Source organism: Gallus gallus, chromosome 8 (assembly GCF_016699485.2).
Source record: "Gallus gallus isolate bGalGal1 chromosome 8, bGalGal1.mat.broiler.GRCg7b, whole genome shotgun sequence".
Classification (NCBI taxonomy): domain Eukaryota; kingdom Metazoa; phylum Chordata; class Aves; order Galliformes; family Phasianidae; genus Gallus; species Gallus gallus.
The window spans coordinates 2,338,315-2,364,778 of record NC_052539.1 but is presented as its reverse complement, the minus strand read 5'-3'; the positions used below and the strand labels follow the sequence as shown (position 1 = coordinate 2,364,778).

Genomic DNA, 26,464 nt, shown 5'->3' with positions numbered 1-26,464 from the left:
TTTCACAGAAAACTTGCAGAAGGCAACCACACCCGTAGCATCTTTTCAAAAAAGCCAAAGAAAACCTATTTATGAAGTTGTATCAAGTTTTATCACCCCCTCCCCCCCCCCCCTTCAGCCATTGATCTTATCCCCCAAACTGCCACTGTGACGCCCCACAGCAAGCAGCAGCCAGACACTGAGCACAGCATCCCCACAACAACACCCAGCACTGCAGCAGGCAGCTATGAGCCAGGTGCCTACATGGCACACCCAGGTCACGCTTCCACACACCACACCTGCTGCCTTTTGCAGCTATGTGTTAATATATTTGGAGATTTTCCCAGGTGTTTAAGCACCCCGAGTTCTGCCCTGCCCAGGAGGCCCAACCCCAGCACAGCACCTCAGCTCTGCTCCCCCAGCAGGCCCTGCCTCGCTTCCTGCTGAGCACAGAGCTGCCCAGGCAGCACAGGTACCTCACTCCCACTGCAGCCGAAGAGGACTTGTTCAGAGCTGACTTCTGGCAGTTCCACTTAATTTATCTCAGGGAAACGGAAGCATTTACTAAATGAAAATAACATCAACAAACAAACACTAAGCACTGTTCTGGGGGAACACGGAAGAAGAACCCAGCAGCCTCCTGAAGCCGCCTCCCAGCAGTTGGGCCTGTAAAGCCTTTGCCAGCATGGTTTGGTACCAGTGACTCACAGACACAATTACTGAGTGGATAAGATGGAAATCCCTTCCTCCCAATGGGGAGCTTTTCCTAAAGAAGCTGCTTTTAACGGCAGCCAAGCATGGGTTAAGGTAGGCTTGCAAGTAAGCTGAAAACTTTATCATGATTTACAAGTTTCTGTAGGACTTACACCTGCAGCATACCCCAGACTACAAGTGCACCAAATCACTCACGGATTTCACAGATGGCTCAGGATTTAACAGGACCTTTTGTCAGACAAGGATCTTACTAGATAGCTTAGGGACACCGGCGGTCACATCTGTGGGAGTTCAGAATCTTGTTTCTAACGGATGGGAAAACAAAGAAACACTGCACACCCACTCCACACTGCAAAGCACCTGCCCTGTCAGCTCCTTGGCACTTTCACAGCACTCCCCATTGGTACTCAAAGCACAAAATACGAATGTTTTTTCCCCATTTATGAGCAGATAGATGGCCAAAGTCTCCGGCCACCACTCACACCTCCTTCAGAGCTGCAGGTCAATCCCTTTTTGCCAAAGAATTTGTTACCCCTGAAGGACAGAGCAGAAAGTCATTTCGGCTACCAGGGACAGAAAGAAAGGGTCCTTTGGGCCGCAATGCTATTAGCCATGCATCAGGATAAGACCTTAATCAGGGTGAGAGTTCACTGCGCAGACAGTGCACGGATCAAGTGAACGTGTCCAGCCTCCATTTGGCCTTTTTGCAAAATAAGCAGGGCTTTCTTTTACTTGTTAAGTCCTTAAAATTCTGGAAACAACTGCATGCCATTTGGACCTACAGCATTATTTCTCATTTTTTCATTTTTCCTTTGTAATCTGAGTGAACTGTAGCTCATGTCATTGAAGATCTAAGAACATACTGACATGGTAGCAAAAGAACAAGAAAGCGTGCACCATGTTTGCCTTAAGTCACTGCTAACATTCAAGGCAAGTTTACTAAAGGTGTTTCTGTTCTTCTGTCATAGAGTCTGTTGTTCCAAGTTTGACAGCGAGAGAGGTGGTGCAGTGAGCTAATGAGATGAGCATTAACTGGAAACAGTTAGGTTCAGGGCATTCACATTTGAAAACAAGTTTTGCATCCAGCTCAGATTTGAAAGCAACTCTCTACACCTGCTTGGAAACAGACACCTAATGCAGCATCTTGCCTATTTTAAAATGAAGGCTAAGAACCTGAAAATATTGTGGGCGACACGGTGTTTTCCTATATTACTGCTGCAAGCTCAATTTGGAGAAAGATCTAGCAAAGACCCTGTGCGTTCTCACCAAACAACAAGCCCACTCAGTGAGCTAGGCAGCAGCAAGACCCAGCACAGCAGCCACACTGCTCAGCTGTCACTATTGGCTGCCCAGGCACTCAGTTAGCCTCACGTTAGACTTGCTGTGTGGAATCTACACAAACTGCATATAGAAGAAAACAATATCGGCCCCGGTACATCAGTCAACCACATTTCCAGTAGCTTATGGATGCCTGGATTACTGCTTCCTAACTCCCTTCAGACACAGATTAGCAAAGAATCAAACCAAAATCTCAATGCTTCAGTTTTTCAGCCTCCCCCCTCTCACTCCTCCCCCCAAAAAAAAAACCAGAAAGGGCAACTTCTGCTTAAAGAAAAATTTAATGTGGCTGGGAACTCCCCCACAAGAGGAGAAGGTGTCATGAGCACCTTTGTGTGTTACTATTTGCGTTACTTCCTGCCTGAGCAGCACAGCAAGGTTCCTCCCACGTGCCCCTGGTGAGGAGCAGGCAGGGCAGGGCAGCACCCACAGCTCAGGGCTGCCGGTGCCCCACTCCTCACATGTCCGGACATGTGACCCCAAACATGGCTGAGGATGGCAGCTTCCATTACTTCAGCCATCTCGTAACTCTACAAGGCAGTTGTGCTACAAGTTAAATTCAAACCATCATATAACATTCTTATCTACGCTAAGCTCTATAATCATAAGAATCATGTCGTTTAACCACAGCCCATGTCTTGTATACAAGCAGCTCACAAAATAGTCCAACAGATGCTTGTTAGACCCTTCTGATTCAGTATTCATTTTCATCTTTATTGCCATTGATACATTAGACAAGAAAAAAAAGGAAGGAGCATTGGTAAGTATCCATCTTACTATTGTTTTTCCTTCACCCAATCTTATACCAAATCCATTTTAATACCATTGCGAGAAAAAAAAGAAAATCAACTCATCAGTCACCTGATAGAGTAATTCAAAACTTAACCAAACAGAGCTAATGGGTGAGAATTGAATTGAAAACACCTTGCCTAAGAAAGCAATTTCTTTTCTTCGCACTGCTCAGAAGCTGTGGGTGAGTGCTGTAATCGAACCATCAACAGTGAGGGGCCATCTGTCCCACGGGCCCCGTGCAAGCAAGAAGCAACAACAACAAAAACGCAAGGGCTGGCCCATGTGCACTCAGCCCTGCTCCACGATATGCAGCACATTGCCAAAAATCCATCTTTTGATGTTTTCCACATACCGGTCTTTAAAAGTCAACACTGAACTTCAGAGAAGAACACAATGCAAAAAGCAGGTTAAGGGGCTGTTACAGGGAGATCAGCATTGCTCCCACAGCTAACAGGCCTGCAGTCAGCTGAGATCTCACTCTGTCATGAAGCACTCACGGCTCAGCAGCCGGCAGCCATGGCCAGGAAAAACAAACTACAAATGAAAACCCCTTCCCACCCGCTCTGAAGCTACAAGTCTCCTCTGGTATCAGTGTGCACAGCTACTGAAGATACTCTAGCCATTTCCCAGCCACTTACAGATAATCACCAACCCTTGTTTTTTCCCCCATAGAAAACAAAGAAAATGTTAAGAAAGGCTCTCCATGGAAGTCACCCAGCCAGTGGCTGCACACGCATCTGGCTCCATGTGAGCAGCAGCGCCAGAGCACCATCACTCAGCAGCCTGGGTAACAGAAAGAACTCTAGTTCAAAATAATACACTCTTGTCCCATGCGGGGTCAGAGCTCAGCACCTTCTCTATAAATGGGGCTTCTCCAGAAGGCAGCACCAGAAGTCTCTGCTTTGAGCAGTTTGCATTATAACTAGCTGCCCTAGAAGTACAAGAACATGCGTCAGGAGCAGCTACTCCAGTCCAGGCAGCCTGCCAAGCACACAGCTGGCCCTCGCTGAGCAGCAATTCAGGGCTGGCCAGCTGGGCACAAAGCAAAGCAGTGCCCAAAGCCCCTCAGAACTGAGAGCAAGGAGGGAGCCAATCTATGCACATGGGGAAGCACTGACTACAGAAAGATGGACATCTACCTGTTGGGGCTATTTCTGCATCTTAAGTAATGGAGGCCTTCATTTTACTTTCCAAAGAGTATTTCAGTTAAAAAAAAAAGTGACATAAGGAAGGGGAAAACATACATAATGCGTAAATACACACCAGATATCTACTAGTCAAAACTCTAGTGAAGAAAAAAAATGGTATTGGTATCATTATTGATGTGAAAGCATAAGGAATGATTTCCTCATAAATCAATAACAGCATATATTAACTTTGTCTCAAACAAAACCATCAATTTACCCAATAAACCTGGTGCTAATATTTCAGTATGTACCTATACATCTGCATAGCAATAACAGCCATCGACGCACAGAATGCACAAGGAGCTGAAATGCATTATCCTGCGTAGGGCATTACACCACTCACCTTCTCTAAGGTAGAGAAGAGACTTAAATTGCTTTAAATAATTCCAGAAGAAATAATTACAGGAAAACAGTCTGCACCTCGTTTTCCAAACTCAAACAAAACTCGAAGGACACCCGCTCTCAAATGCACGGACCTTCCTACTTGTGCTGCTTTTCTGAAGGCAAAAGACAGTTATTTTGGCAGAGAACATCATTTTAGTCCATCAGATATGAAAAGCCCAGGTCACAGCAAACGACATCCGTAGGCTTCTTGCCAAAAAAGTCACAGAACTCATCGTAGTAAGACAAAGAGCAGACTACAAAGGGTTCTTTTACTTTCACTCACCAGCTACAGAAACAGTCTGCAAAGGTATGTCCAGCAACAGCTACAGCCCTAAGTACTTCCTTTAAAATTGAGTTATTCAACTGCTCTGCATATTTGAGAGACACTGTAGTTTGACGTTAGTGAATCCAAAGGATTACATATGTCTTATCCGAAGACATGTCAGATCACTGAAAGAAATAACTCTGGGAGGCACTTAACCCTAATATAATTAAAAAGAAGAAAGATGCCTGTGACATTGCAAAACAAAGGGCTGAGCTTTGCTAAGGGTCAGAGGACGCCATGCCTGAGCACAGGTGACATCCGGCATGCACTGCCACACAGCTCAGGGTGCAGGGAAGGCAGCTGCTGGCCAGGAATGCCAGGCCTTGCCAGTCTCTTCCTTTAGTGCAGGAGCCCAAAGCTCTCCAGGTCATAAGCAATTGTTTGAAGACGTGACACATGAAGAGGGTCAACAACAAAGCTGAGCTTAATCCCTTTGTGTCAAACGGGAATTGGAATTTACTTCATATATAAAACACATCTCTGGCCAGTGAAGTATAAAACTTCCATCAGCAAGGCATTATGTCCCCCGTGCTTTTTGGTGCGCTGGGAGAGACAGGGGGAGGGAAGCCGTGCTTCCCACAGGCTGGACATAGTGAAGCACAAAGAATGGCTGTGCAGCAGGCAGGGAGCATTAAGGCACCAATCACTGCTGGTATCTCTGCCAGCCCGTCTACACAGCAGTGGAACCAATTGGTCCCAACCAATGGAGCTGGGAATACACGGGGCTTAACTATTAGTTAACACGACTCCCATCATTCCTAATTGGATTGCAACTAAAGTCCCAGCACCAATAATACCAATGTGAGATCAGAGGGGAAAGCCTACATGCTCCCTTGGCGTGGAGATGGGAAGCAGCCCCCCTGCTGCCCACCAGGCCCTGCGGTCATGACCCGACCTGCTGGCATTGCACCTCAAGCACGATGGGGCAGAAGTGCCATCCTGCTTCATCAACTCAGGAACAGCCCATAGGCAGAGAAAATGGTCACAAGACCAAATGCTGGAGAGCAGAGCAGTAGTGCTTTTTATGCTTTACTGATGGATTAGATTATCACGTGGGGATGTCTCGATAGGTATCTGAGAACAGATGCCAGCAACACACTGCAGCAAGGCGCAGCTAAGCTGGTGCACATCTCCACAATCATTTGTGTCCCATTAGAACTCATGTAACCATTCCTGACACTCATTTGCTTGACCCATTTTTGATAAACAAAGAATAGAGTACTTGAAGTACTTTTCCCCCTTGTTCATCCCATTCTTCCCCGGTCTCTTATTCTATGGTCAGAGGTTAAACTGCTGACCTCTCACCTCCAAGGCAAGTTTCCCCCCCTTCTACAATAGGTTTTTCACAGTGTGCAGCACTCGGATTAGCCCCTATCCCCCAGAACAAAAGCCGTGCCTTTGTATGGCCGGTTTGGGCACTGAGTCCGTACATCAGAGGAAGCTGCTCCTGCTTCCCCATTCACAATAACTATATTGTGAGGCCTCCAACGCCCCGGCTCGCAGCGTCTAGACTTTCACCCAACCAGCCAGCAAAAAGAAAATCCTGTAAAGCACTCAACTGAAAATTAACTATAGTGTCCTGCAGGGAACCTGATGAAGACGTTATTTGAACATACGGTAAAACTTTCCATTGTTTAACAGAAAGATAAGAGAAAAACTTCGAGCCTTAAGCTTTAAACAGTTGTAGGGATCAATTCACTCATGGGTCAGTAACTGCATTTTATTAGCAAGCAGCTATTGCTTATGCGTGTCTTTAAAATAATACACAGATTATTAAATTATACCCAGCACCAACCATTCTAGACATCTACAGAGCCTAACATACTCACTAACAGCACTCTAATGCAAAGCTTAAGACGTAGGAAAACAAAAGTGTGTTTTCTAGACTGGAAAGCACTGCATCAGTATTGCCCACAGTCCAAGTTGTCTTCAGCAATTAAAAGAACAGAAATATTTGCAGTCTGCTATATAGAACAGCACTCAGCATCACTTGCCATTCAAAAACAAAAAAGGAACCCTGAGCAAGAAAGAAAAATCTGTACAAATAAACCATGGCATTTTCTGGGAAATCACTGTCGTGTTCTTTCCTATTTTGTTACTTCATAACACTTTCATTTCGATTGCATAAATAACACACAGAGGCAAGAAAGTCTACCGAAGTGGACTAAAATAAATAGAAACACACTCTTAAAGAAAACAAACAAGCAGGCCAGGAAAAACTAAACAGCTATTTCTGAATAGCATTTCAGGGTTTGAATGCACATATGATTCAGTGAATAAAGGAAAGAATTTATTACTGCAGATAAGATGGTTTATTTTGCATCTTAGTGGATCTCTTATAGCCTCTCTCGAATGTGTATTCTGGAAAGAATTTCCTGCACTTCCCTAGGAGAAAAGGCAACAGGCACATCTGCATGACCAGTTCTAGTGATCTATTTTGGAAAGAGCCGGAGTGCCCCAAAATAAGAGGCGTATAGATTGCTGTCTGGTATAGGTTGTTTGGCTGGGGAGTAGGAAAGACAAGCAAACACCTTCGCACATTTGCTTTTTAATGTGTTTTTGATGAAGCAAGAAACTGAGAAATCATAACAGAAAAAAAAAAAGGTAGTCACTTTTATCCTCTACCACCTGCCCCATAGGACCCAGCCACAGCATCCACGTGTGGAAAGCAGCAGGACTAGAAAACCTGGGAACCAAAACCACAGCACTGGCATGGGGAGGGAATGGCAGGAGCCTCAACTCAAGGCAGAAGGACTGGGGAGGGGGCAGAAAAAGGGAGATAACTTGCTCTGTTTCCATGGAGCACCACATATCACACAAAGGATAACTGCTGTCAGACCTACAGGCTGCTAGGTGGGACAGCTGCCAACACCTAGCATAAAAACACACAGCCTTTGGCGTGTTCTGTGGTCCAGGACCTTTCCCCGGCCCTATCCCCACACTACTTCCCACAGCCATACCAGACACAACAGCCAGCAGCAGCGCCCCTGTGCCATCACAGGGGCACAAACACTCAGGCTCATGCTGAACTGCTTCCACCTGCAGTGATGATACATAAACCCCACCACATTATCACTCATCTCTAGAACTGATAAACACAAATAGCAACAAGAGAGCATTTGCTATGATTAAAATTGCAAAGGCAAATGCTTGCCTTCCACACCACAGACGGGAAACGTCTCTGCCTCGCATCTGCACAGAGAGGAACCTCTCAGGGCACAACAGCATTGAGTGCTCAACACATCAACACTTAGTTACTTCTAAACAGGTTGGACAAATCAGTTTCTAGAAGAGAGATTAGATGGTAAAAATCAAAACACTTGGAAATCCTCCCTGCAGCTCAATCTAAAAATCAAAAGTCATTCACCCTAAACTAAAAAGGCATTTTGAGCCATTTAAGTTCCTTTTTCTCACCTCATATGTAGCACCACAGCCTGACTCCAAACAGGCAAACAGTGTTCTGAAAACATGCACTATAGCCAACGAGATGAACAACCCACCTCAAGCTTTAGAAACAGACGCAGAACTAAAAAGCTGTGGTTTGTGGTGCTTGTTTCACAGCTCTGCACATTGATCATCCTGCTACGAGAAACGGGGGTACCACTAAACAGCAGCTCCCATTTTTCTCTTGGGTAACACTGATGGAACACTCGCTTTCAAGCACAGGGCAAAACATCATACGTCATCACACTGCTGCAATAGAAACTCAGAGCACAAAGGTGCTCAGGTACCACAAATGTGGCACAGAGGAAAAGGGCAAGAGAGGGCTGGTACCCTCAGCTGGGGACACAGGCACTTGTTGCAAGCGGGTAGTCCTGCTTTCAAAGAGGGCTCACAGGTTGGAGCAGCCATGTTCAACCCGGTGTAGCTGTCACTTCTGAAGGGCAGAGATGACCACGATGCGGGAGAAGCTTTCCAGATGTTTCTGTCAAACTGGGGTCATGCTACCCAGCATCTCCAAACCACTCAACTGCAACAGCTGCTTGGCTTCAGCTGCTTTTATTGACTAGCAAGAAAGCAGGCACAGACATTCATAGAGAGACAATGTATACATGAAGGAACAAGAAAGGCCCATGGAACTCATATGCAATGAAAAACAAAACCTTTACTTGTTCAGGAGATGTGGAGCAACACCTTTCAGTATCTCAACAGCGGCTTGAAGAAAGAAGGGGACACTCTAGAGAAAGGTGTGTTGTGATAGGACAAGGGGAAATGCTTTCTAACTACAACAAGGGAGATTTAGGTTGGATTTAAGGAAAATTCACCATAAAAATTCATCTTTAAGCAGAGCCAAAACAAAAGTCGAATTTAAGAATAGATTTCTAGTTTCCTTCAAATTACGCAGCCCCAGTCACAACTTCCTCCCACGTACCCTTGCACCCAAAATTAAAACCAAAAACGTCAAGACAGCAAAACGAGGAACCAGCTGCACTAAGATACGGGGGCATTCCACCAAGCTGCTGAGCAGAATGCTAAAACCTCATTTCTGATGTGGCAAGGCACATTTCTTCAACAGAAAGTTACAAGTCAAACATACTCTTACTGAAGAGCCACCCTGCACATATGATTTGGTTGGCCTACTTGGTCTCCTTCTTTGTCCATGTGCTGTTAAGCATTGGCTTTGCTTACCTTCAGAGATAGAATTACTTCAGTTGCTTTTTCACTCTTCATGTTCAAGCATATAATCTACTTCTATGCAATTAATTATATACATACCATGCTAGAAACATCACAGGTGCTTAGGTGTATTTAATTGTCTTATCTCTAAAATCTTTCTCAAGATTGACAGATGCACAAAGTATTACTTAACTACCACCTCTTTGGGGGCTCTCCATTTTTATTTCTTTCTTTATTTTTACCTCAACTAGTCAGTTACACTCTCTAAACCTGCTTATAAAAGCAGAAGTTAGACTTCTAAATTCACAAACAGGTAACACTTTAAGATCTGGTACAACACGAGTCATTCCAGACATTGCAAGGCCCCATAGCTAAAATTAAGGAGAAAAAGGTTATTGAATACAATTCTCCAGTAAGCCCTGAACACCTAGAGTTTTCCTGTCATACACTTGCATCACAGCTTCCAGCAAGGAGAATCAGCCCAAGCCACTACTCCAGACCACTTTCAGCTCTTGCCTGCAGGGTGGCTCCATTGCCCCAGCACAGTGTGTGGCAGCAACCACACCAGCAGCTGCTTTCTGCTAGCTCACAGAGAGAACAAAGCACAGAAACGCGTGCTGCCAGCCCCAGAGAGCTACTGACAAGAAACACACTGCTATTAGTCACTCAGTGCAAACTCAAAGCACCTATTTCCTGGAAAATGCTATTCAAAGATGCGGCACAGTTTATCCCAACTTCTCTTCTGAAATTGCCCCCTGGATGCACATTACCAGGGAAGCTCATTGGTTTTTGACTCTCAGCATTGGGATGCTGGCTTTCTTTCACAGAATCTTTTGAGTTGGAAGAGACCCTTAAAGACAATCTAATCTAACCCCTCTGCACCGAACAGGGATGCCCTACAGCTCCATCAGGTGCTCAGAGCCCATCCAACCTGACCTTGGGTGGCTGCAAGGACAGGACACATACCACATCCCTGGGCAACCTATTCCAGTGCCTCACCACCGTTACTGTAAAACATTTTTCTTCTACCTCATCTTTGCTCCCCTCCTGGGGTCACTGGCACTTGCAGCACCACCACTCCATGACACATAAATTTTACCTTTCTGCAAATTTTTTTTCCCCTCACTCCCACTTTGGCTGAAGCTCAACATCAAAGTTCAACAGAGACCTAGAATTATGTCTGGCCTTCACAAGGAGTGTTTTCATCCTTTTCCATTGGTGTTGCCAAACAAAGACATCAAACTTACACACGCAAGGAGGAAGCACAGACAATAAGAGGACACTCAAAAGAGAAAAAAGAAAAACCTATCAAAGCCAACTCTGTAAACATATTCCAGAGCTGGAAGATTTTGTATACTATTAATATCTACTCAGCCACCTAACCCCACAAGTTAAGAAGCTATTTCATCTACTGTTTATAAAATACTTTGTCATTTACTTAATACCTTTCCAAAGCAATGGTGGCTAATGCCCTGGATTACACAGCGTATTACCAAGGCACAGTGGTACAGAACACCACCAGCTTCCTGGGCACAGGAATCGCTCACTATTTCCCCATAGCAAGGACTGTAGCTTATGATCTGTAAAGCAGATTTTACCTAAACATCCGTGTGTTAAATCAACACCTGTAGCTTCTAACAGGGTTATACATGCAAACACATCATTGTTTCACTGCCCATGTACTGCATTTAAATTTAATAATTCTGACATCTGAGAATTTCAGATTCAATTGGTGAACAAACCACTTTCCCATCAGTGCTATATAGTAAACATTCCCTTTAGGACAGCCTGATAAAATCAAATTTATTTATTTCAAATTCATCTCCTGGCTATTGGTGTTCAGAGGAAGTCTGAGAACAAAGTCTGCCTCTCAGCCTGAGCATGCACATTTGCAACACTTAGATCACCCCACTGTGCCTAGTTGATACACTGTAGAGTTAAAAAACCTCCAGAAATCTCACTGAATAAAAATGAGTATTATGAGGTAATTAAACTTTAGAACTATTGATTTATATTTCAAACATGCTTTCTTCGCCTTCTATGATGTATTAAGTTGTTGTAATGGATCACTAGCATTCTGCCACAGGATTATTAGTTGAGGATAACACAGAGCAAACACTATAATTTCTATTTGATTTTCATACATGACATGACTTCTAATGTTCCTGTGAAATAGATTAATCAAATACATACTGCTGGGACTTGAACAAAATATATTGGGGTTCTGGAACATCCATCAACAAAGGTACTTCCCCACTTCCCCTAACACTTAGCTGCTTCCTCATCTATCTCATGTCAGCCTGTCTGTATCTGCTCCATGACTCACGTTGTGTTCTGACCTGCATGCACAGGGTGCCTGCAGTAACTGCTGTGCTAAGGAACATACACTTCTCCTCCACGTCTCCAAAGCAAAGTCTACCAAACATAGGTCTAAATATACATATAAATTAATTTAAAAAAAAAAACAGGAAAAAATACCCAAAACATTGGTCTCACTGCATGCAGAGTGCTTCAAAACATCACTCCATTTGCAGCCATTGTTTGTGCTGTTCTGGCACATTCTGTCCTAGCAGGACTTTGTGTCTCACTTGCTGAACAACGAATGCTTCAAGACGTGCTGACAACTAAAGCACACTGCTTGTGCTCAGCTTGGTAACTCCTAGGCCTGATGGGCCCGGGAGCAGAAGTCACATACAACAGCACCACTTTGCCCTGTTATTTTAAGATACAAGAGGAACATACAGGATGCACTTCTGTTGGCTTTTAAGGCACAACATGAGCAACTCTGATCTGGCTCCTACAACGCTCCTTTAAGTTCCCGCAGGAAACCAGAATGCCCATTCTAAGACCATGCAGCTCCTGCACACAGAGGCCACATTTACTTAGCACAGAACCCACACCCAAGTAAGCATACAGCCACAAGAACTCCCCAGGCCACGCTTTTCTGAAGTGACCACAGACACAGGCAAGCTGTGATCCCAAATATTGACTCCCTGCAGCTGAACAACTGGGGGGTCTTAAACATCAGACAGTACATGAAGTACATCCACTGTTAAACCAGAAAGCCAACGCAGCTGCTGGGTAACACCACTGAAGAGAACGCTCATCACAAAACATCTCCATCAGGATGCAGGATAGCACACAGAGCATTTTGCAACACATAGGAAAGTGGTGCCAGCCCAAGCCGGGCACAGCAGCCTGCAGGCAGCTCTGTGCAAGCACAACTGTCACCAGAGGGGAGATGCAGAGAGCAGTGTCCCACAGCTGGCACCAGCTCACCTGCTGCAGCCGGTTCCAGGGGCTCTGAAACTCCCAGTAGCTTACTTATATCACCGCATTACCTGGTTGAGCTCTTCGTTCTCTCCGAAGCTGAAAGCATTTCTGTTTTGTTCATCGTTGAATAAATAATGCAAGTTTCCTCCAAGGACTGCAAGGCCTGACAAATATCATAAGACAAAGCATTTTCTTTTGCTGGATCTGCCAGCATCAAGCAATGTCACACAGAATTGTTTATTGCAGAGCAAGAGAGTCACCACCGCTGCTTGCCAGAGAATTGCATGCTGAATTCTTATTTTAATTGACAATATAAAATGCTTTCAGCCAGCAATACCTATTTTTCAACCAGGCATTTAGAGGCAGTTAACCCAAGCTCTTTTCTGGTGCTTTTTGTTTGTTTGTTTTGTTGTTTAATATGATTGTGTTTCCATAGCAGTGATTTCTATGACAGTAACTTGAATGCAATCAAATATGTTATAAATAACTTCCTATAAAATACAGCATATTGTACCAAGACATGCAATTCACTTTTCCAGTAGCTTCCTTACCAGCTACACATTACTTGAGCTGACTTCTCTCCCCACCTAACACATCAGCATCATTAGGGCAGCCCTTGCAAGGCACTGCAGGGCTCTGACCCCATGCAGAAGCAGATGTGAGCACATACCTCCACTGCGTGAGGCAGGCCCATCGCCAGACTGAAATGGATTTCGTCATCAGCAACTCAGTACTCAGCACCTTACCAATTAAGTTTCATCTGTCCTGGCACACAAGCACTTTCTCGCCACAGCTACCTGGGATGTGACAGTACAGCTGAAGTAGAGAACGATTCACCAGCCCTGAGGAATCAAAGTCCCTTTTTGTTGGGCAGCGTGCACAGCAGGAAGAAGCCACCTAGGAGATGAACTCTTTACCAGACCGAGTTTTTTTCAGAACGTCCCATATTTTGTCATAACATCATTAACTGTTTTCAGATCTATAAGTTACTGCATGACATCAATTTAGTACCGTTGCACAGTCTTGTATGTGCAACATTGAAATATAATTTCTGTCCAAATGCACTATGCCTTATAATCAGCACAAACAACAGGGATCTAACCTTCCATTGTTTTTCCCCATAGAGATAAGCTCTACTGCATGAACAGAAAATTGGAAGGCTCCAGCTATGCTGTTGAATCTGTTTCCTCAGACAATAGACAGGAGTTAAGCATAATGCAGAGACAACTCCAGCACTCTGAAGCAAGCACAGGTCCAAAAGCCAACACAGAAGCATACCATGGGAAGCTGGCAGGAGACAACAGCAGCAGCAAGTCAGGCGTTTTACTTTGTTTGTAGGTCTGGTAACGTGCTTATTTTAAATAAACAAACTCAACCACTTTGAATGAATACTGGGAGATGAAACAATAGCCATTGGGTAGCCTGAAAAGCCCAGCAGCTCCTGCTTTCCCAACACGTGTGAGCAGCTTCCTGCTCATGCTGCGCCAGCTGCTGGGTGCATGTTGCACACAGATTCCATTGGCACAATAAATAAATCCTCAATGCGACCAGCATCTGAAGTCAGGTAAATAAGAATTTCTCTCTTCCTATTAGAATGCAAGCAAAATTAATCACTGACACTTTTTCCCCTTCTGAGCTTAAGGAAAAACACAACAGCGAATGGTTACATCTACAGCAAAATACTTAAGCTATGATGATTATTCCACTATAATGATTAAAACCTGACAATAACCTTGCAAAACACGTGATGTTTACACAGATGTGTAAAACACATCTGAAGTAAACACAGAAACCCATGTGCTCTTTTCACACAAAGTTTTGCGCTTTGAGCCAGATTATAATCTACACCTGAATACCCACCCAAACGTGAAAAGTAATTAGACCCACGTTCATACTGCAACTACTGTCATCCAAGGGTGTTCTTCAAGTCCCCCTTCTAATTAAGAGTTTCATACTTGGATAGCACCGTTCACATGAGGATTGCAAGCTCTGCAGATGAATACAGAGTGACTGAGGCACTGCCTTGGCTTCCCCAGCTCCGGAAGTCCACCACCACACCCCAAACCTTGTTCAGACCTTTCCCCCCCCGCCACCACCACTTCTGTTTTTTCTCTTCTCCTTCCATACTAAGTTCAACATCACATTTTAATCTCTTCTCCTAAACCAGAGCCATAAGATATAAGAAGCCTTCACCCACAGAATTGATTTAGTTCCAAACGTGGCTTTGGAGCCACAGCTCCAAAATACACAGAAAAACGTCAAAAGCAGATAAAAGTTAATGCTTAGAGCAATTCAATATTTCCTGTCACTTAAAATCTCTCATTTCAAATATGTGCCAATAAATATGATTTTACCTGAATTCTGGAGTTACCACAAGGCCAACTACTCTAAAAAAAGAGAGTTTATTTACACACTGATTGCCAAGAAGTGCTATGCACAGATTACCTTACTACACAGAGTCATTTTAAAGAATAAAACCAGCACTTCCCTGGGGCAACTTACTTTGGCTTCATGCAGTTTTCTTTGCTTGGGGTTTGCTTGTTTTCAAGCTTTCTATTAGAAGTCTAGGTAGCAGTTGCCTTCATTGTCCCAGTCATGTTTTGCTGTATTTACAAACAGAATGATCTTTTCCAAGCTATAAGATGAGCATGTGTATAACTGCATCCCCCACCAGAGTTACAAGTGGGAAAGGAAAAAAAAAAAACTAAAAAGAACATAGCTGTGAACCAGAACAGAAACCCCACACCTCAGCTTTGTCAAGTCAGTGCTAGAGAGAGGTGCCGTACGGCCTTGCAAAAAGCATTAAACCTTGAAAGCTTAACCAGTTTGCAAAGATTTTTAGACAGATTTCAAATCCCCCCCACACACAGAAGACAAGGCATTTAGCTCCATACAAGGACAGCTATTAGCAGAGCATATCTTCTCAAAAAATGACAAACTTTGGTGCAAGTGGGACTGCACAGTGCGTGGGAGGGCAGAAGCACGCTGACATGAGCCCAGAAAAATTTGTGAACTCTTAACACTTGTGAATGCAGGCAGTTTGAAAGCCTGTAAACTGCCCCCCAGGCAGCCATCTCAAGCAGTTAAGTACCAAAATGAAACGAAAATCAAAATTGAAAAATGCAGGGGAGTTTCAGCTTTTCTACTGATGGACTACATCACATAATACGATTTGTCATTTGGGGCTCGTGTTTACTTTCAATACTCAAAGTCAGTTCTACTGAATTTCTTACAAAGCTCTTACAGCACATCAGTATTTGTGCCACCACAGCTGTGGGCTGCCAGCTCCCCCCACACTGCCTGCACCCCCGGCCCACCCGCCTGCTCTGAGAGCTCCTCCCTCAGTAAGGCATACAGACAGGAGGAGCACATCCTTGACCTGCTGCCACGCTCACCATTCCTCCACCCACACATCCATATCTGCACCCACCTCCACATTACACACACATCCAAGAATCTCTTGAAGTTGGCAAAGAAAAAAATCTATAGGAAATAAAGCACAGGAAAGCATTGAGTTTCCTCCACGTTTTTGCTACTGTGAGGAGAAGCACAAAGTTAGAATAACTAACCCTCCTTTTCTCGGCATCTGAGGAATGAAAGAGAAGGAGAAAAGACATCAAAACACCTACCTTTACCACAGATGCAATACTGAAGTTGATTTAATTGCTTTTGCTCATAATTCTACAGCACCCACTCTTTGCTAGTGACAGTCCAAGCATACATGTTGTTCATACTCTGAAGAGCCTTCAGATTAAAAGAAAGTCAAGTCTAACAAATAAATTTATTTAGACACAAGCGGAGTGCTTTGAATTATGCAGAAGATTGTCAGCTATTAAACTTTTACAGACATGTTCCACGCTTGTACATGAGAGAACTTGAACCACACAGAGTTACACACGCTGGTTTTGTTAATGCTGACAAAAGCAACGCCCAAACGCCATCATTACACTTGCATTTGCTCTCTAAACACCTGCATCATGCTGAACAATGAACTGACCAACACGGGTCGGTCAACAATCCTGTGGAGAAAGCAGACTAGATTAAGTGCCCTCTTCCAAGCCTCTTGGGCACCACCATTGGAAAACTTCAACAGCCCAAGTACAAAAGCATTTTGTGGAAGTGGCACTAACATGAACATCCAACACATGAGGTTACGAGGGTCGCTGGGGTGGTTACATTTAATGAAATGGATAAGGAGTAGAAAAGGGAAACCTTCAGTTTTCATATACCAAAGCTGCATTTAGAACTATCATCAGATAGTCCATGTTGGAAAATGGTGCTGTACAAATTAAGCATCTTGAACTGTTTATCAACACCAAATTAATTCTAATGCGGTATAAAATACTTGAAAGTCAAAGTCTAGAAATAAATACGAGATTTGTAAGAAAAATTATCCAGTTCATAGCAATGTACATTTACTCTTTATAAATCACCTGAAAAGCAGAACATACTTGAAAAATATTGGGTAGGCCAAAGCAGCGACAAGGGCTGGCAATGCAGAAAGATTATATTAAAGTTTTAATCGCTCTTAAAAAAGAAATACTGCAGGCTTCTTGATGCATTACACTGATACAGTTATCTTTCTAATCAGGTTTAAGTGATGCTCTGAAAAAAAAAAATACTGCAGAGGAAAAGAGTTATCTGATCAGAACGTTACACCCACAGGCTCACAGTGTGGTTAATAAACACCTCTCTACCGTGAAGAAAACAACTGCTGGAAAAAAAATTAAGAGTGCTTGCTCTACCACAGTCCTGCAATCAGTTGTGGAAGGCACTTCATGAAAATCCTACCAAAGTAAGACAGGTTACCTATGAACAGAACTGCCAATCACATTAAACTTATTCTCCAGAGTCAGGGCCTTCCTGGAACTACTATTAGTGCCTTATACATAACAACCAAACCCCATACAAAGAACTCTGCGTTTCTGGACCAGTTACTGGACTTCATTCAGATAGTTCTCAACTCTACCAGTATAGAATTAAACCAATTTCCATGGCTTTTTCTTGAAAATTCAGCAGTAAGAACAACTTCTAAAGAAAACAGGAAGTAAATATCTTGCATCACTAACACTTATTGTCATTCTGGTATAGGCAAGGCAAGCTGCAGGAGTTGTTCATGCAATTCACCACTAACTATCAAAACACCTTCTCCAGAAACCATGCATCTAGCCTTAGGGGTATAGGACACACTGCAGCATTTTAAGAGGAAGTAGAAGTAAAGCAATCAAATTTCAAACCATGTTCAAACAAGGCTGAACAGAAGACAAACTACTATTTCTAAAGGGTTTTCAAGTAATACTTGAACAGCTTCAGCGAGGTCTAAAGAGTCCTGGACTCAGACCGAGACTGTCAGTGTTTTAATTCCCTGAATCTGAACAGTACGTTCAGAGCAGAGCCTTTTCAAGCCTAGAACTCTCTCTCCTGCTTTGCGTACGTGCTATAATTGAAGAAGACGGTGCAGCAAACTGTATTCTTAACCACACCAACCGAAACCAGTTTGAGTCACTCCTTCTTGGGAAGCTGCGGACAAAAATGCAGAAGATCTGTTCACAGCAGCTGTTGCATAGAGCCACCTTTCTACTTCTAGGTGCTCTACTTGCATTTTCTCCGTGCTGGGCTTCTGCAATCCAGCTTCAATGAAATCAGTAGAGAGTACAGTTGGTAATGCAACTCATTTTACAAACTTTTTATTTCTATGTTTAACCAAAAAAATTCATTGGTATACATGCATATACGTTCACAAGTTTACATAAGCATAAATACACAATATTCTAGAAGATAACACTGAAATTATTACTCTGGACACACCCCACATTAAGAACTCAGAAACATTAGTTTCCCAGAAATTTTTTACTTCCCACTATGGAAGGATATGTACTAAAAATAACTATGAAAGAGAAAAAGAAGCTGCAGGCTGCTTTGGTTAACAAACATCTAGGCTCAGGTGCAGTAAAACATTTGCAAGAGACAGGGCAGTGACAGAATGATCCTGCTTAACGTGCCGCTGCTGTACCATCACAGACCAACAGCCTCACACATGGCCATGCACTCCAGAAAACTTTAAGAGTGCATTACTTCTGATTTTTAGGAAGTATCGTTCAGCCCAAACAGCAAAGATCGTGTAACTTGTTACCCCAGCCTAGGCAGCAATGCTAGTCTCAAAACCCTCTGGTTTCTTTACGTGCTTCCAAGCAGTCCTTTGGCTCTGTCAGAGACAGTTTAACACAGAAGGCCAACTGCTGATGTTAGAGCACGCAGATATTTTAGCAGTTACTTTGCTTGTTGTTCCCCCAAGGAGAAGCATAGGAAAGAATTAATGACAACTTGCAAGTGCCTGGGAGACGATGACCTTCTGCTATATGGCGCTACCAATACTGCAGACCAGAGCTGCAGCTGAAGCAGTGGGCTGTTAGAGCAGCTCACCTCACTGCCGCACAGCAAACAAAGGCGAGCAGAGGTCAGCTCATTCACACCTTCTGCCCCAGCTGCCCTACGCATTTCCTGAAGAAGCCGCACTGCCCAGTTACTACGTTTCAACCTGCCATGAATTGAGAACTACAATGTCAGCCAGGCTGTAGAGGAGCGGCAGCTTCGATATCAGCTACAATGTGACTTTCCCCAAGTCTTATTTCCTCCCTTTGGAGCACACGCTACACCATTAAGCCAAAACGCAACTTTTAAGGTTCTTAGAAGCAGAGTAATATCAAAAGTGAAAACAGAGTAAGCACCATCTCCTGCGCTGGTAAGGGAACCATGTTCTGCTTTGTGCTAGCAGAAAGCATTAAGCTCCCCTAATAAGCTTATCTTTTCACCGTAACACAACCAAAGAACAAAGGTTATCAACAGCAGCGACAACGTCAGAACCCACACTACTATGCCAATGGAGCCCTCAGTCACAGCAACAGGCATTTAAGAACTCCTCTCTTATCTCCAGCTCTACAAATGAGAAAAGCTTAGAAGTAGTAAAATCATCCAAGTCTGGCAACATTATTGTGTTCCCCCACAGTTTAAAGAGTCAGAGAAAGAGGGAGCAGCCCCAAAGCATCTTCCACTCAGTCAACAACACGGTACTGAGAAGTATATACTCAACTGAGTAATGCTTATGTCACAGAAAACAGACAACCTACACTGAATTACTAATAGGTCCAGCTGTAACTAATGCCACAATAGCACCATTAAGCCTATAGCCAACAAGGAGCTACCTGCCATGCCTGGAGTGATACATTTATATTAACCTACACGCAAGCTCTCAACAGTCTACACCAAGTAGAAAGTGCTGTATATCATTAGTGGAATGGTTTAATATCATATTTCATAATAAAAATAAATGTTGGTACATTTTATGTATGCATGATCCTTCAGAGCTGGAAGAGCCCTGGGACATTGTCAGATCAGGAAAAATTAGCATTCTTCGAGAGCTCAGCTTTAATTAAGAAGTTACCTAAAATTACTCTTCCAAGGAGCATACTAATTTTAACTGCAAAATTGTTCCCCGTGTCAATTAACACAGGCATAGAGCATGCTAATAAAAACATCATCTTATTAACAGCTTCACAGTCAGGAGAGCTACCACCATTTTCATCTGTTGGAACAGTTATAGACTGGCAAAGGGAAATTAAAATTCAGGAGAATGCATATTACAGCAAAGCTTGAACAGAAAAGGCTCAGAGATACATAGGTCATGTTAAGGTCTTCCCCTCCGCTAAGTCGGCTTCTCCTGCTGCTCGCTCATGTGGGGAGATCATCATTTGGTGCCTGTGATATTTCCACGGCAACACTGATGACAGCGATGTCACAAATTCAGCCCTGACATAGCTCCAGGATCAAGTACAAGAGCAGATGGGATGCGAGGGAGAAAGCCCCTATTTAAACACAAATCTCTTTCATAAGAAATAAAGGCTCGAGCAAAGAAACAGGTGACTGGATCACGTCTTCAAGTATGATATATTCAAAAGATTATCCTAGCATGAAAATCTATTTAAAAGGCAAGACCTACAATGCAGGGTAACTGTCAAATTTGTAAGGCCTTATAATAAACCAGCGCTGAAAGCTCCCTGTTCAGCATGACCAAGCCTCGTGCTCTGTTTCTGAAGGGGCAGTGCAGACAAAACACTTGTATCCCTTATGCTATCCCCTTCAATAACTTTTATGTTTGGATATATTGATTTGATACACTACTGTGCTTGCACTAGCACGTGTAAATACAATGTCAGGCCTTCAGTGGGACGTTCGTTAACTGAATTAGATATAAAATGAAAGAAATTAAGAAGAATCCCACGTGGCTCACCAAGAGCAGGAGGATGGTAAGCAGCACATTCCACCAGCACGGTCTAGTTGGCAAAAGGAAACCACACATAGGTCCTCATGAGAGGACTCTTATAAGAACCCATACAACCTCCAGGCTGCTGAAACTCCTATGAACTTCTCGCTGGTCACACAACACAGACTCAGATGCTGCTGGCATCCCTCCTCATGGTTCCCCCACCACAGGTGACCAGAGGGGCTGAGAGAATGGTGATCAGAGGTGGAGTAGGAGAGGAAGCACCCATAGCACAACCACAAAGGCAGCCCCGTGCCACATTAGCTCTCTGCCACAACTGCACGAAGGCCCAAGCTGTTCCATAAAGGGCAGGCCAGAACCAACACAACGTGCCTGCCTGGGCAGGCAGGAGAAGCAATCCAGCCCAGAGCTCACAGGTAACAAGGCAGATTCTCACAGCAGTTGAGGCAGAGGGTTATTGATTCTCAGGAGGGAAAGGACGAAAGAAGTCAAAAAACTCCTCAGGGAGAGGCTAAGCCTAAGTGAATCTCCAGAGCAGGAGGTCAGTTAAAGGTGCCCTGCAAGCAGCAATGATACTAGGAGTGCTAGGTTGCTCTCACAGTCCCCATCTATGAATTTACCAAAGTAAACAAGAGGAAGCAAGCAGAAGATGACATGCATTATGATACAAAACCCAACACAGCAATGACCCAAGCTAAGGAGGCCAGCTTAACTCCCCCAAACCATGAACATACCAACAGCATATTAGTAACGCAGGCACTCAGTGGAAGGATATTGCTGGTCACAAAAACATGAAAATAACTGAGGGTTGCAGCAGGACAGAGATTTCAGTTGTTATTCCACAACTGAATGAGAACAGTGTTATGAGGAAGAGAAAATGAAAGAAAGAGCAGAGAAACTTGAGACATCCATAACAGATAGCATACAACACAGCAGGTACAGAAAAGCCTGTTGGGACTGCCAGGAAAATAACTAAATAGCCCCAATTGTTTAGCTTCAACAGAAACGTTCTTCATAGGCATATTAGGCAGGTACCCTTCATACCACTAATGGAAATGCTGGCTTAAAGGAGAAAGAATAAAAAGGAGTAGCTGGGGGTTATGTAAATGTAGTGTGCAAGGGCTCCTGTTGGCTCCTAACTCAGCATAGTAAACTCAGGAAGTAGCATCCATTAGCACAGCAGGATAAGAAATACACTCAATTTGAAAGTGTAATTGATTGTACTTACAACTGCAATTAAGACACAACTGTCGTGAGATAACAGGACTACAGCAGGACCCCAGTAAGACCTCTCTCCCTGTGTTTCCATAAGGCCAACAACCTCGGATGACAACACGAACGGGGTCCCCCCAAAGCAAGTTACAGAGGTCACTTCCATTTCAGCACAAGCAACCTGTTTATAGGAGATGCAAAAAGCCTTTCGTGGATAAATCCCACAGTCCAAGAGCTCTTCACTGCACACCTGCAGAGATGCAAAACCAGTGGCTGACGTAAGCACATCTCAGTGCTCATTACTGCTTGTGTCATGTATCGTGCCAAAGCATCTACCAAACACAAGCTACAAAAAAGGTTTCTTTCTGTTATGCAGGAGAGAACTTTCTTCCCACTGCAGCACTGACTAAATGAAAAGTCCACTAACAAGCAGGGGTCGATTGTTCCAATACAATGAAGTCATACATAAAAACAACATTCTCTTAATAACTGCAGCACCTCCACTTGGAGCCCAAGCTTTGCAAGTTAATCACTCAGAACAAAAATACTTCACAACCAGACGACCAAAAGGGATCATACAACAATAAAGAAAATGACAACAATAAATTAACACATTAGTAGATTAGAAGCAATAATAAAGCAACCACAGTCATTTTCTAACACAACCCAAATGCAAAAGCAATTCATCACATTACATAAAGCTAAAGAAAAAAAAAAAGTCAGCCTTTTCCATCTCTCAATTCTATGATACTGGCAAACACAGTACATTATTACCTTCATTTTCAGATGCTTGGCATTTCACCTTCAGTACCAAATCAAAGGTACGTTCCGGATTTTCCCTAGAAAAAGCAAACAATTAATCACATAGGTGCTTCAAACAGCATAAATCATTTCCTACAGTGTAACAAACAGAAAGATCAACACAGTGGGAAGATGATACAAAAGCTGTAATGCCAAAGAGACTAAAGCAATAAAAAGCTACTATAAGGGAAAGACAAAAGGACTGCTCACCCATCTCCAAAGATCTGGAAAACCCCACAAGAAAAGGACCTCCAACCAGAGATCCTTCCCCAGAGGCAGTCAGCCCTTAAATGAGGTCTAAGAGAGGTGCAGCCATGCTCCACCACCCCCCCACTCACATAGGTGAATTACCTTCACCTGTGCTCCCAGGGCTGATTGGGTTCTTTCCCCAGTTGCTCAATCAGTGGTTCAGGCCGTGACTCAACAGTTACCATACATACAGCGCTACATCTTTTCTATTTGTCCAGAAAACGTTAAAATAAATTAAAAGTCAATTAAAATAAGATTAGAAATCACATTGGTTCCTCCTTAGAAATAGCAAGTCACGCTTCTATGTACAGCCTTACAAATATATATATATATGTATATATAAGGAAAATAAATACACTGGATAGCCTGTCTGACTAATAATGCCACTGCCTTATACATGAAGACAGTTTTTTGGGGTTTCCATCATACCATGGTGAACCCCCCCAGCCAGCCCTGCAGCAGCCACCCACCCGCACACAATGCCTTGCAGCAGCAGACACCCGACAGTAACAACTGCAGCGCTAATTGCAAGGAACGCCCAACCTGATTCCAAACCAAGCAGTAACTGGAAAAGCTCAAACTGTCATTACCATACTATTGAGCTCTCTCTCTCTCTACCAAACGCACTGCTATTTATATTAAAAACAAGTGGTATAACCGCACCCATATCAATTAGCTATTTAACCACATAAAAGGCTCACACTTGAGCTCCCTCCATGAGTAATGAACCCCACTGAAGTCAGCTAGGGTTGTAGGTAGGTGAAAGATACAAGATTTAGGCCCAGATTTCTGGCACTTAAACTGAAGGGTGCAGTGAATTAATAGCCTGTTGTTTCTTTAAAGGGAGTTCTGACTGAAATCCAGCAGCAGAGTAGGGGGAAAACCTCAGCTGTCACAAATTAATGGATTCAGGCCATGCTTTTACTGACCTCAGCACCAACTTCAACTAGGATACACAGTCAGAGTCTAACTGAGGTTACAGAGACATAACCCGCCTCTACCACGGTCTTTCCTTGTGCTGCTTCTTAAAGTATTTAGTTAGGAAAGCCCTGTAGGCAGAAGAACACATTCTGCTCTGACTTGCAGAAACCCAAGCCCAGGATCTCAGAGATGCACCCCAGTACTACAGCCACCTCTCATCCCTGCAGGTCTGGGATGGAAGTGATGAGGCGTGGCTGTCTGGAAAAGCAGCCACAAGACCCTTCCTTTCACAGAAGTGACGTTTCCCCGCGATGTTACCCAAGCTGAGGTCATTTACCTCTGCCCTGTCTCCAGATGGCCCCACCACAAAGCGCCAGGTGCAGGAGGCAGGCCAGCACTGCCACGCAAAGCGCAGCCTGAGGGATGCACCAGCAGCCACGCTCCCCATCTCACACAGCACCAGCTCAGCTTCCCCAGAGAGCTGCTGCTAAGTTTACTCTTCACATCCCACCATGCTCAGAAGTGTCAAAAACGTGTTAGAGTAATCTGAGAATTGTCAGACTGTCGTTTCGCTTCCCGCTACTACTCTGTACCCACTCATTCATCATCCCCCCGCACCCAGGTTTTTGTCAGCTCAGAAATACGCGTGTAACACCTCTCAGCTCCCGCTCTGCAAACGGGCGGCTCCCGTGCAGGGAGCGGAGCAGCAGCACGGCAGCCCGCGCCCGTTTCTCGCCCTCCGCATACACCTGCGGCAGCGCGGTGCCAGCACAAAGGCCGGAGCCGCAGAGCAGATCGATCTCGGGCACCGCGCGGGGCCTTTGTGCCCGTGCAGCGGCACGCCGCCCCGCCACCATTTCACGGCGGCTTACGGCGGGCGGCTCCCGAGGGCACGACCCGCCCCCGGCGGCCGCTCGCCCGTCCCGCAGCCGCTTCCCTTCGGCGGCCGCGGCGGGGCGAGCCGGGGGTAGGAGCGGGGCCGCCGGAGGGGCGGGGAGCGGCCGCGGGGCCGCGGCCGCCGCCTCCCCCCCGCGCCGCTGAGGGCCGGGGGGCTCCGCGCCGCCGCGCTGCCCCGCTCCCCTCGCCCCCCGCTCCCGGCCCCGCCGCCTCCCGCCCGCGCGGCTGTCACTCAGCGGCCGCGCCGCGCCCGGCCCCTCGCGCGCCGCCGGGTGGGCTCCCCCGCGCCTCCTCCCCCCCCGCCCGGCGGCCCGCGAGGCCTACCCGCCGCGCCGAGCCCCCCGCCGCCGCCCCCACTCACTTGAACCTGCTGTCCATGGTCACATCGCGGGCTCGGGCGGCCGCTCCGGCGCCCCCCGAGGGAGAAGCCCCGCGCCCGGCGGGGAGGAGAGGGCCCTCACCCTGCGGCCCGGGCCGGCTCAGCGCTGCCGCGGCGGCGGGCGGCGGCGCTGCTGCGGCGGGCGGCGGCCCATGGCTGCTCCGCTCCCCCGGCTCGGGCCGCGACTGCACGGAGCGGCGGCACCGCCTCCTCCCCCCCGTCTCTCAGTTCCTGTTGCCGCGGCTCCGGCACCCTCTGGGAACCAGGAAGCTCCGCGGCCGCCCGGGGAACCGCCGAGGCCGCCGTCAGCCGGACGTGCGGCCGCCTCAGCGCGCCTCTGAGCCCCGTGCTGCCCTGCCCCGGCTGCGGGCGGGTGTGCGGGACGGGCTCCGCGCGGAGCCGCCGCGCTCCAGAACGCGGCCCAGTGCTCCCGCGGCCTCTGCGCCCCGTAGGCAACGGCCGCCCGTGGCCCGGCGGACGGCAGCGCTCCGAGGGGTGCCCGGGGTCGCGCTCCGCTGCTGCCCGGCTGCCTTCCCTTCCTTTCCCATCCCTTTGAATTCGCTCCACTCAAAGGCAAAGTTAATTTCTTCGTGCTAAAGGTCATTAATTTTAATTTAACCCGCGGTAATTTACTTGGCCTTGCTTTTTACCGAGTTCTAACCACTCTCCTAAAGCGCTGAAGAAGTAATGCAATGGGAAGAAGTGTCGGAGCGAACGCACAGTCCTGTAAACACACATTAAAAGCTTTCTACCCCCGAGTACTCCCAGTGAGTTTGGAGAGGGAGAAAAAGAAAACATTCGCCTTGAGTGCGTTCCAAGCCGCGTCCGCCTGCGATGCTCTGAGAGCCAAACTCCCACCGCTCCCCCCGCAGCACAGCAGTGAGCGGCACAGCAGCGAGCAGCACAGCCCCGGCAGCCCGGCCACAGGCACAGTGCCGCTCACTGCACCGCTCCCCCAGAAGCAATCCCTGCATCAGCAGTTAAAAAAAAAAAAATAGGGAAAATACAGGCCAATTCCATATTAAACATATAAAACAGCATTAATGCCTTACTGCGGCTGAGGAAAAAAAAAATCAAATAACCAAAAGCCAGGAAATTACATATACTGGATTTTC

The 26,464-nt window shown here is 45.5% G+C and overlaps 1 protein-coding gene across 3 annotated transcripts in view; it reads right to left on the bottom strand.

Moving 5' to 3' along the window:
* Positions 1-25,538, bottom strand: part of DENND1B (DENN domain containing 1B) — a 144,476-nt gene extending 118,938 nt beyond the window's left edge. For 2 of the 3 annotated variants that reach the window (XM_040704777.2, XM_040704778.2), the window contains exons 1-2: positions 25,332-25,538; positions 22,877-22,941 (exon numbers count right to left, since the gene is read on the bottom strand). In XM_040704777.2, the coding sequence (XP_040560711.1) occupies positions 22,877-22,941; positions 25,332-25,348 (82 nt within the window). In that variant the 5' untranslated portion in view covers positions 25,349-25,538. The remainder of the gene's footprint in view (positions 1-22,876; positions 22,942-25,331) is intronic. The other variant, XM_046944991.1, reaches the window with a different exon arrangement.
* Between the last annotated feature and the right edge of the window lie 926 nt (positions 25,539-26,464).